At 40.0% G+C, this 12089-nt stretch overlaps 1 protein-coding gene across 1 annotated transcript in view; it reads left to right on the forward strand.

The window, feature by feature from the left end:
- mast1a (microtubule associated serine/threonine kinase 1a) overlaps positions 1 to 12089 on the forward strand; it is a 102477-nt gene that overhangs the window by 51762 nt on the left and 38626 nt on the right. Inside the window, exons 3-5 of the mRNA XM_041785606.1 lie at positions 5192 to 5280; positions 6467 to 6542; positions 7096 to 7168. Of these exons, the coding sequence (XP_041641540.1) occupies positions 5192 to 5280; positions 6467 to 6542; positions 7096 to 7168 (238 nt within the window). The remainder of the gene's footprint in view (positions 1 to 5191; positions 5281 to 6466; positions 6543 to 7095; positions 7169 to 12089) is intronic.

Genomic DNA, 12089 nt, shown 5'->3' on the forward strand with positions numbered 1-12089 from the left:
AGGCAGGATGAGTCCAAGCTGCTCGACCATAACCGTGACAGAGTGATTTAAAGTCACATTTGCACACACACACTAAAAGACACGCTCACATTTTTCACAGCTCTCTTATGTCTCCTCTCTCAGTGAAGTGTATCTACAGCATGTTGGTCATAACTCCTAACAGCCTCCTATAGATCCAGTCCAGTAAGTCCACTGACTGTAGACACTGGGACTGCTAATTATGGGACAAGACAAGACGAGACAGGTTAAATGAGCTGCCCCTTAAATATGTGTCCCTGCATTTCAATGATCCTAAGAAGGAAGTGTGGTTGAGTTAAAATGTTTAGTCTGAAGAACATTTGGGCATAGTATTAGAAAGTTAGCTTGTTCAAATAGGGACACAGATGTTGTCCCCCTGTTTTACACCTAATAGAGGCTGGCATTTTAAATCATTTAAATATTTGAGAATTCTCATTACATGTTGATGAGTATCAGTTACTTGCAAATTGTGATGTTTTTTTTAAGTTGAAAATTGTACAAATCAACTGTCAAATCTTCTGTGCTATCCACATTAACAGTATCTTTCCTACTAGTTTTCTACTAGTCTCTTTACTACTGTTGTTCTCTGTGTTGGTGACTTTTACTCTTGCTCGAAAAAAGCCAGTTCATGAAAGCCCTCTCCTTCCACAAAACTTAATCAGATCAAACCTACAGTCTCTGTTTTCATTAAAGCAGGCTAACCTTAGCTATCAAATGATATGATGCAAGAGAATGACTGTTTTCTGCCTCCACTTGTTTCTTTTTGTGCTTTCAGCACATGTGGTAAAGCAAAATACTAATATTTTTATGATATGCGTGTTAAATACTCCATCCATCCGTCCGTCTGTCCGTCCATCAGTCTGTCTATCCATCCATCCATCCATCCTTCCATCCATCCATCCATCCATCCATCCAGCCATCCATCCATCCATCCGTCTGGCCATCTGTCTATCCATCCATCCATCAATCCATCCATCCATCCGTCCATATCTATCCATCCATATCTATCCATCCATCCATCCATCCATCCATCCATCCATCCATCCATCCATCTGTCTATCCATCCATCCATCCTTCCATCCATCCATCCATCCATCCATCCTTCCATCCATCCATCTATCTATCAATCTACCCATTCATCCTTCCTCCCATCCCATCCGTCTGTCCGTCCATCCATCTTTCCATCCATCCATCCATCCATCTGTCCATGCATCCGTCCATTTATCTGTCTGTCTATTCATCCATCTGTCTGTCTGGCCATCCATCCATCTGTCTGTCTATCCATCCAACCGTACATCCATCCATCCATCTGTCCGTCTGGCCATCCATCCATCCATCCATCGATTCATCCGTCTGGCCATCCATCCATCCATCCATCCATCGATTCATCCGTCTGGCCATCCATCCATCCATCCATCCATCCATCCATCCATCCATCCATCCATCCGTCCGTCCGTCCGTCTGTCCGTCCATCCATCTCTTTTTCCAGCTCACAGCTGACATGGTGCACGTTAACTGAGCTGAACTATTGTAACTTAAAACACTGGGCACACAAGTGCACTTATTGAGTAGTTGCATCAGCAAGTACTCAAGTAATCGTACCCAAGCCTTTTACAAATGAGTCAATAAATTTTTATTTTTTTTCTGCTTTAATATCTACATTTATCTTATAAACCTATAAAAACAGTTGTGGTCAGCCACATACTGAAAGTTGGAGATGGGTGTTAAATCCAGTCTAAATCGATCTAAGATAAATATTATGATAAGAGTTTATCAGAAAAAAACATTTGTTCTTCTTACATTCACACATCTCTCCCATCTTCGTGCTATTTATTACTCTTCACTCCAGTTTGATGACGATGACTTTTTTTAACCCTAACAAAATAAAAATACTTTATGTATTATACTGATTTTTTTTTTTACTTCATACTGCCTTATACATGCATAGAAGACATTTGAATAAACCCACTTTGAATAAGTTCTAGTGTTCTTTATTGATAAAGTATTATACACCATTTCTACCTGCATCTATTGCACAATGCACTATTTTTTCTTGCTGACATATAGAACTACAGCAAACACCCACCTCAATTAACTCAAATGTTTTTTGTGCCTGCCTTATCTAAGGTGCCAGATGAATTTTTGCCATCAAAGGATCGTTTCATCCTCTTCATAGTTGAGAGACTGGTAAAAATCTCTATCAGGTAACCTTGAGACCGTGGTAGAGGTTTATGTTGGCCCTGCACCATTTAGCTGCCCTACTCAAAACTTGATTTATCACTATATTAAATCAGTGTTTGCTGATGATTTTCCCCCAGACTCCCTCATTGCCCTTGGCCTTTTTATTTTAAAAAATCTCTCTATACATACATGTATTTATATACATTTTAACAATTTTTCCATTTCCTTACGTATAAGTCATTATAAGTTGTATTTTCAGTTGAATTTGGGGGAACCACCGGAAGCATTAGTTGTGTTGTGCTATTCATATCGCTTTTGTTTGATTTGCTCATTGCAAAAAGAAGAATGTCTAAATTTTCACAGTAAACCTGATATGCAGTGGGGGTTAAATAATTTTGATTGCAACTGTAAATCTGCATTCAAAATGGCATTATAACGGAGCATTAAACTACCTGCTAAGCAAAAACTTCTGGGAATGCATTCCCCAAGTTTGGGCTAAGCCCTGAATATTTACCACTTCTGGCTCTGCCTCTAAATATGAGCTGTTCTGTGTTTCTGTGTTTTATATTCACACCAGCTGTTTTCCATGTGTCATGTATTGGAGCAGTGAAACCATACTTTCCTCTTGTTAAAGCTTTGAACACTTTGTAATACATGAGGGCAATTATGGCTGAGATAGTGACCATTGGTTGTTCACTACTTTTTACAGTGCACTGTGGGATACGAGTGCACTATAGGAATAACAATGCTCACTCAAACTTCAGACACCACTACAAAATGGCCTATTAGCACTAAAGTGAATAGGATGTGACTGTAACTAACTGCTTCTTAAGATGCTAAGTCAGTGCTGTGTTTAATTTTTTTTTCATCAGCATCCATTTTTTCCAATGCTGCTCTTTGATCTTTGCTAGTTTTGACAGACTTATTGCATATCATCCAGAAATAATCATAAACACTGACATAAAAAGGAGTCTGCATCCACAGATGGATGTCTCTGCTAGTTTCTCCTCCCTCCTTCTTCTCCTATGCGTGCCTCTAGCAGGAATACAAGCAGCAAACTCCAGCCTGACCTTTTTCTGGTGATAAATATGTGACTGTCTGCTGGAGTATGGACTAAAGAGCTGCACTCATACTTAACCTTTTTTTTTTTTTACTGTAGAAGTGCTTTGGGCAAGATGCCCTTTTTCAGCATTCATTTAAGATAACAATGTTATAAAGCACAGCTGCTGCAAGAGACTTCTGGCTTTATGGGAAGATTAGATTGCTTTGCTATTGTGGGTTTTCATTTTGTTACAGCCTTTAATAGTGTAGCAGACTCCATAACCTACCAAAAAAAAAAGATTTAAAGAGAAAGAATGAGTTTTCTTGACTTTCTGCATTTCAATTATTCATCAGCCAGAATTAATTTTGAAGGGAGATGAAGAATAGAGCAGGATATTGAGGGAAAACTGAAGAAATGAAGAAGAAAGACATAAGATGTCAAGAGATAGTTATGAAAATGTAAAACGGGTAGGGAACAAAAAGTAGAAATGAAGCATGTAAGGTGAAATATTTCCAGTAATATAAGGTTTGATGCATGAGACACTCCTCCTAAAAAGTGAATCATTGCCATATGACGGTTCTGTGGTGTTTAGCTGTGATGAATCATGAATCAAAGCTAAGAATATGCTCAACAAGGCTGTGCTCAAGTGATTCAGCTTTGATTGAAGAAGAGCAGCAGTGAAAATGTTGAATTGAGAGACTGCAGGTTAAAGAACCAGTGAAAAGAGACAGGTTAGAGAGCATACATAGGCAGAAAATAGCACAAAGGAAATCAGAGGAATTTACTGCGTTCATTTCCAGCCTTTTTTCTCCTTGCTCACCCTTCTGCCTTTCTCCTCTGCTAATCTTCTGAGTGCTGCTCTGAAGGCCCGTGTTAAGTCACTTCCAGCCCTCCCTCCAAAAGCTAATGCATTTCTCTTAAATATTTCAATATGATCCTCCACTGTTCTGCAAGGTTGAGTACAAGCTCTCCCTTAGCTGGCGCCCACAGAGGCACACTGCCACCAATAAAATCCTGGCAGGGGTTTGATGTCTCTAAATAAATACTGGAGGAAAGGAGACAGAAGACACAGGTTATAGATTGAGGGAGATACATCAAATAACAAACATATGTTGCGTGACTGTGCATTTTTCAATTTTATCAGTACGTCTATGATTTACAGAAGCTCCAGTGCAGATGTAGAGCAGCGTGCTGGCTGACGCAACAGGGAGAAAACTTGTATTGTTTGTCAGATATGCTCCGCTCAGTGAAATCTGCTGTGACAGGCACTCCAGTGAAGCACGCAGACGAGCACGGAAAGGCCCATGAGCACAAAAAAGCAGAGAGATATGAATCCACACATGAAAATAACACCTGAAAAATCCACCTCCTTCTTTACAAGCTGTTATGTAAGACAATAAGCTGAGTGTGAGTGTGTGCATCTGTGCATGACGTCGTTCAATGACACCTCCAGCGAGGGAGGCCTTTATGGTTCAATCATTTCTGTTCTTGATGGCAGTCTGTACCTGTCCTCCCCGGGCCTTTTCTTCCTCTCCGACAGTCTCTCCATCCCTCCGTCGCCTCATCACTCCTGCTTTTATATTTCATGGCAGCAGCCATCACGGAGCTGGACCTAGAGGAAATTAAAATCTTTGTTGCTCTGAAGCTCTCACTTGTGGAAAGGCGGATGTCAATAAAGTCTTACATTATGGCCTGTCACATGCTCACACACATGGAAACACAATGTACTTATAAGAAAACACACACCAGCACACTTACAGCTTCACATCTTGTACTAAAGGCTATACATTTATGAAAGGCTATATGCAGACTCTGGGTGAAAACTCTTTTCATTAAGCTCAGGGTCAGTCTGCGGTGTGTGGGGCAGACATCGTCTGTCTGATATCAATGATGCCTTAAATTTAATGAAGACAAATACTGACGCTCTCTCTGTTCTCTCTTGTGTTCTAGTTGCAGAACCAGTAACCGGAAAAGCCTCATCCTGACCAGTACATCCCCAACCCTGCCACGGCCGCACTCTCCACTGCCGGGACACATTGGTCAGTGAATAAATGTTATAAACATAATTGAAAGCAATATTCAACAGTATTGGTAACATATTTGACTCCTTAAAGAGATATTTTAGTATTTTTTAAGTTGAGTCATATGATTCACATAGCAGCAGTAGCAGCATTAGTAGCATTAGCCTCCAGTGATTTTAGTGACCATTGCTCCTAAAGACTTGCTGGTTATATGGACCAGTGAGCTAGGCTATGCAGTGTAACAGATGGGTACAGTTTCTCCACGGAATTTAGCAAGACACTAACAAGCTCTAAACTATGAAGGAGGCGGCTGGGGTGGGGGAGGTGAGGCTGGCTACCAGCTGATGGCAGCTTGGGTATGACTTTTGTGAAGTAACACTAGGCTTCATCAGTTTTAGATAGAATGAGCTAAATATTTTTGCTCACATTGCAAATATGTTGTCATTTGCTTTGTGTAAGGGATTATCAATTTTTTGTTACTCATTTTGATTAAGAAAAATGCATAAAACACAAAAAGGAGGATTTTTGTAAACCATTATAAAAAAAATTGACACTTGAATGTTTGCAAAATGTGCATAAAATCTCTGCCACTGTAAAAAATTGATTTATTAAACTGATTTTTTGATTTTCTGCGATTTGAAAATTGCAGCAGCCCACATTGTTATTTAATCTGATTTGCGATTAATTGCATTGCCCTACTTTACACTATATTGGCACGATACAATACACCAGTTTTAAAGCTCTAGATGTAAGAAAACATTTTGACCATTGCTGCAAGCAAAGGATGTGTTTGTCTTTGACAAAAGAGCATAATGAATGGGTATTTATTCAGCCTGAGGCAACCAAACCCTGGGTACCAAGGAAAGAAAAGTAGCAAGGGATGCACTCATGTTAAAAAATGATCAAATGCCAAAAACCTCTGTTAAACTTTATCCAGAAATGATTTAATGCTGCAGAAAATGACCAAGGATGAAATACAGTATTGCAAGGTGTAGTATACTGTAAATAGGTAACAGAGTGACTTTACACAGATTCAGAGCTTTGTCTGAGGAAGTACTTTATGTTGTCTATGTTAATGATTGAATATAATGTATAAACTCACAGTTTAAAACCTGAAAAGTAAAGATAATTTTATGTACATTATTCTTGCTATTATCACTCAGTATCTGTGTTCTCCTGTGCTGTATCTGTATGTATTTCACAGGAAGCAGTCCATTGGATAGCCCGCGCAACTTCTCACCAAGCGGCCCAGCCCACTTCTCCTTTGCCTCTTCTCGCAGGTTGGCTTCCCTTCTTCTTTCACACAAGAAGTTACACATACGACATCTCAAGAGCGGTGTGAAGTTATATTGTTTATAGGATTATTTTTACACACACACAAGGTGACGCTTCCCAGGGAGCATACCCACCCACTCTCACACACACACATGCAGGATAAAACTGCGTGACTCTGCCCTGCCTTTGTCCTGAGCTGCTCCCATCGAGTGTCAGAGGTGTTTCAGTGAGATGAGATGAATGAGGTGAAGTGGCAGCATTTTGTCCATTCGTGTATCCTTCATCACTCACTCAGAGAAAGTGTCAGACTCAGGGGGCGCTGCAGACAGCCTGAGGGGAGGGAGGAATAATAAGAATGAAAGCTTAACAGGAGAGATTGAAGGGACGAAGAAGGAAGTATTGTTCCTTTAGTAAACTCTGAAATGTGTTGCTTGGAGAGACCAAAATAGAAACTGGTATTGGAGTTCTGGCTGCTAATAGTGATGAAGAAAAAGCAGTTTCTTATTGGATTTAATCATAACATATGTCCTCCCTCTCCCGCCTTTTTTGCTTCCACAGAGCTGATGGCCGCCGATGGTCTCTAGCTTCCCTGCCTTCTTCAGGATATGGCACCAATACACCCAGCTCAACGGTAAGACCAAGAAGAAAAAGACACATTCAGAACCGCCATGCAAGACTCTGACTGTGTCAAGATGTATTTCTCAGCAGTTTAACATCTTGACACAATCACTCTCTCATCCTTTCGCAGTATCTGGAGCAGTTATCCCCACTAAATTCCATTATAACTCCAGTTTACCAAAGTGATGATCTGCAAAGAACTTGAGTTTTGTGGTGCTCAAAATGCAGTTGAAATAACACTGGGACTCCAGAAATGTAATCAGTATCTCAGATACAGAATAAAGCAATATTTTTTAAGGATCTGTCGAATCCCCAGCTGTGACAAATTCATTTGCTTAAGTCATTTTCAAACTAACAGCTGTTTCAAAAACTGAGATGGAGACCAGACATTTCTTTGATATTTCTTAAATGATATTATCTGCTTATGAATAGCCCCTCTGTCATTAAACTGCTCCAATACTGTGATTTTAACCCTGCCAAAAATTAACTTTTCTTCTTTTCCAAAGCATAGCATGAATTGATATAATGCATAATATGGCTGCTTTTAGCGCGTACTGTTTGGATTCTAAATCATTAAAGTTAGCTGTAGGTAACAAACAAAAAGAGTGTGGTGCTATAGTACTTTGACTGCTAAGGTGATAAAATGCCAGCAATAGGATTAAGGCTGTTTCACTTTATTGTTTAAAGCCAAGGTAATTACTAGTAAAAATATAGTTAGAATTAGAGTTTAACTGATGCTATTCTCTATGAAGAGATTGTACGTAAAGACGTGACGTGTACACAGCAGTCAGTATTTTTCTGAAAGTGTTCTGGTCTTAGTTTAGGGTTCATTTTTAGTCCGAGCTGTAATGACCAATTACATATCAGCAGCTTTGGTGTATGCAGATAAAACACTTTGTGTGGTCAACAATAAAGAGCTAATTGTTAACCATGCATTCGTCACTGTGCACATTAAAGTTAATTTTGACAGCTATTTAAAATCAAGTCTGGTTTTTTTGATAAAGATGTCTTATACTTTAAGTCATATTTTAATCATTTTTAACCTCTTTTAGTTTTAATCTAGTTTTCATTGACGAAAAACTCAAAACTACAGAAACTGCGGATGCTGCTGATTTGCTTACGCTACATTCATTGCAGCAAAATTAAGCAACCCGTCATCTTCCTACTAGCCGGCTAGCCAACTAGCTCATTTGCTAACCTGTGGTGTTTTGAGTTTCTTGGTTATCTTGTAAGTGTGTGCTGTTATGACTGTTTTGCAACACGTTTAGCATTCAAGTTGAAAAAGTCAGTCGGTTAAGTGTCAGTCCTGTGCGTTAAGTAGCTTCTTTTCTGTTAGGGACACATGGGCATTACTGTGGATGACTTACTGTTGTTGTTTTTGTTGTTGTTGTTAGTAGTGGACATGCTTTCTCTCGTGGCTGAGGCTCTTGTATTAAACTGAATGGATGCCTGAAGCAATCTACTTCCCTGTTGACACTGTGCCTACCTTGCTCATACTGCCATCTTGTTGAAATCTATGTAAAACTTTTTAATACTCTGCTTAATACTCTAGAGGTCTATTGAACTAGAGCTATCTTTGACCAACAAGTGGTACAGAACACCAGGAAATCCTGGTACAGAAAAATGAAGGGAGAGATATGAAGGATTGGTATAGAATAGTGTGAAACTGAGCTGTATCAGTCTCAGGAATCCACCACATTGTCCATTGTCACTGATGTCCATTCTAGCTATTTGAGTCAGGTTAGATCATATCAATTTGTCTTGCTTCTTTCTATTTTCTCAGCTTATTTAACAGCAAGTAACTGTACCCGGACAGATTTGTTACGTCCATACAAGCTAAAAAAAGCACATGGCTCATAAAGTATATTTATAAGATGTTTTTTGTGTGCTGGTCTTACAGTGTACTCAGTATCAGAAAAACTCAAATCTATGTACCTAAAAAATGAAGAAGAAATCAGTGAAAGACAGTAAAACAGCAAAACATCTAGTTGTATTTCAGCAAGGACATTTTGATTTATTTCGTAAGGCTGTTACTGATATGAGTTCAGATCAGTAAGCTCATAGGTGGTAAATATGCACATACAGAGGTTAATTCCCCGTTGGATCTGGTGGTAGAGTAGTTCGGGCTATCCTTTTCTGGCTGTTATCAAATCCTGCTCATGCTTCAAGCCTATGTCGTGAGCATGATTCCCAGCGATGGGCCTATATTGAAGTAACTTTCCTATGTGTCATGTATTGGACTTTCCTGAATGTAGAATAAAGCTGACTTTTCTTGTCCTTGAAAAGCAAAACTTGCGGTTATCAAACAAGACAGCGCAGTGCAGCAGTATTCTCCTGAAAAGTTCACCTCAAGTAAATGTGAAGCTTCTGCTGGTTTTGAAGCTAAAAAAAAATCATGTTTTTTTCACTGCATGACGAGTGAATCTCGTAAGGATCAAGCAGTGCACATTTCATTTATTTTCACTTTCTCCAGAGAGACAGAAAAGAAGTAACTGACACTATAGTCTTGAATCTGCTGTTTCTTTGTGCTACAAGGGTCGTGAAATGAAGTCACGAAAGTGTTTTTTTTATTTCTCACCCATTGGTTAATTGATGAAGTGGGTTTTAAATCCTCAGTATGAATTTGCATCTCACTAAAAGAATTAATTTACATATATTTTCTAGAATAAAATCATGCTGTTCTATTTCTAACTTCACTCTAAAGTTGCATGTTCCAATTTTCTTCCCTCGTTCTGCGTGGAAATGATTACACTGCAGCTAAACACCATGCATGCACAAACACACAGAAGCCCCATGTGTTCCCAGACATAGCTGCTGAGTTTGGGATGATTATTTAAAAGGATTTCCCTGCTGGATATCAAGATCATGCATTGCATGTAAACCTAAACTAAAAATAACTAATCAGTTGCTAAGATATGATCGACCTGATTTATCTGCAGCTGATGACTTGGCCTTTTCTGGCTAAAATGGAGTGAGGATAATTAAAATGCAATGTAACAAATCTGTTGCTGCCTTTGATTTCCACAATTTACTGGAACTGTTTCTCCATCCGTTACTTTATCCTCAGAGAAATAGCGATAGAAAGAGGCAAAATAGCTAAATAACAGCGAGTTCAGGTAAAAGTGAAACATGTTTTAAAGCACCCAGAGACAACAACACTGTTCCCTGTTGTCTGAGCAGTAAATATTCAAAGTGTAACAGATGAACAATGCAAGGCCCATTTAGTGAAAAGTTCAATTGAGAAAAAGACTTTAATGTGTATGATGCTCAGGTGGAGCCAAGGTGTTGACTCATAATCCACTCCCTGTTCATCTCTGTGCCATCTTGAACTCTATTACTCCCTCTGTATCTCTGCTGCTCTCTCATGCATCGTTTCTTTCACTGACTGCCTCTCTTCACAGCAGCACATACAGAGGGAACATCCACAGCTGGCGACTCATTGATCTCCTTTTACAGCTAGATGAGGTTGAAGATGGTTTCTCCCTCTCCATCGCTCTTCCACCCCTTCAAGTTTCAGTGCTCTGCTGGTTCTACATGGGCCATTACTTGCCTGATTAGTTACAGCAGGACCCTGCATACTGAACAGGGCACATGAAGGAGGAGTGTGAGTTTTCCATATGAAGAGCTTCATATGAAACACATTTATGCAGATAATTTATGCAGTACACTGTTAAAGGGGAAATGAGGCAGGATGCATGAAAGTAGAGAAGGAAACAGTGGAAAGTCTCTGCAAATCTACTTCACCAATCTCTCTACTTCACCAAATACCACAGCGTTTTTCAGGATCAGTGCAGCCAGCATGTATGACTACTCCAAAACTCAGGTTTTATTCATCTGTTTACTTCCATCCATCCATCTTTCCATCCATCCATCCATCCATCCATCCATCCATCCATCCGTCCATCCCTCCATCCACCCATCCATCCATCCATCCATCCATCCATCCATCGATCCACCCATCCATTCATCCATCCATCCATTCATCTATCCATCCACCCATCCATCCATGCATTTCTCCATCCATCCATCCATCCATCCATCTGTCCACCCACCCGTCCATCCATCCATCCACTTATCCGTCTGCCTGCCCACCCGTCTGTCCATCCATCCATTCATCCATCCATTCAGCCATTCATCCAGCCATCCATCCATCCATCCATCATCCATCCATCCCTTCAACCATCCATCCATTCATACATCCATCCTTCCATCTTTCCATCATCCATCCATCCATCCATCAATCCATCCATCCTCCACCCATCCATCCATCCATCCATCCATCCATTCATCCACCCACCCTTCCGTCCATCCATCCATCCATCCATCCATCTTTCTATCCATCCGTCCATCCGTCCATCCCTCTGTCCGTCCGTCCCTCCATCCATCCATCCATCCATCCATCCATTTATTCATCTGTCCATCCCTCCTTCCATCCAGCCACCCATCCAGCAGCCCAGGTTCAAGCCAAACCTAAAACTACTTTTCTGCATATTATTCGCCACTTTCTTATCCCTGTTTCTATTTCAATTCACTGTCCTACTCCTGCATTGAAGACATTACAAGCCTTTGAGTAATTCAAAAAGCTGTCCAGTAAAAAAAAAAAAAAAAAAGCTATCCACTCATCCAAACTGATACAGCTGAATATGCTGTTGTGTTTTTTAGTCTGCACATAGACATGCATAAACAAACTTGCATGCCTCAGGGAGACTCCAGAGGGGCTTGAGCTGATTCAGCTGTGCCACCTGCTGTGAAAGTGGCTTCAGATGATGCTTTAGATGATGAAACATACATTTTCCTTGAAAAGGGTGTCTCTTGTTACCTCTGTTTTTACATCCATTCTTCTGTCTCTGTAATGACTTCAGTTTGAGGGACGGATGCATTTGAAAGAAATGTAGACATAATTATGTGAATTGAGATGCACCCTGATGACTGCA

The sequence above is a fragment of the Cheilinus undulatus genome, linkage group 4 (assembly GCF_018320785.1).
Source record: "Cheilinus undulatus linkage group 4, ASM1832078v1, whole genome shotgun sequence".
Classification (NCBI taxonomy): domain Eukaryota; kingdom Metazoa; phylum Chordata; class Actinopteri; order Labriformes; family Labridae; genus Cheilinus; species Cheilinus undulatus.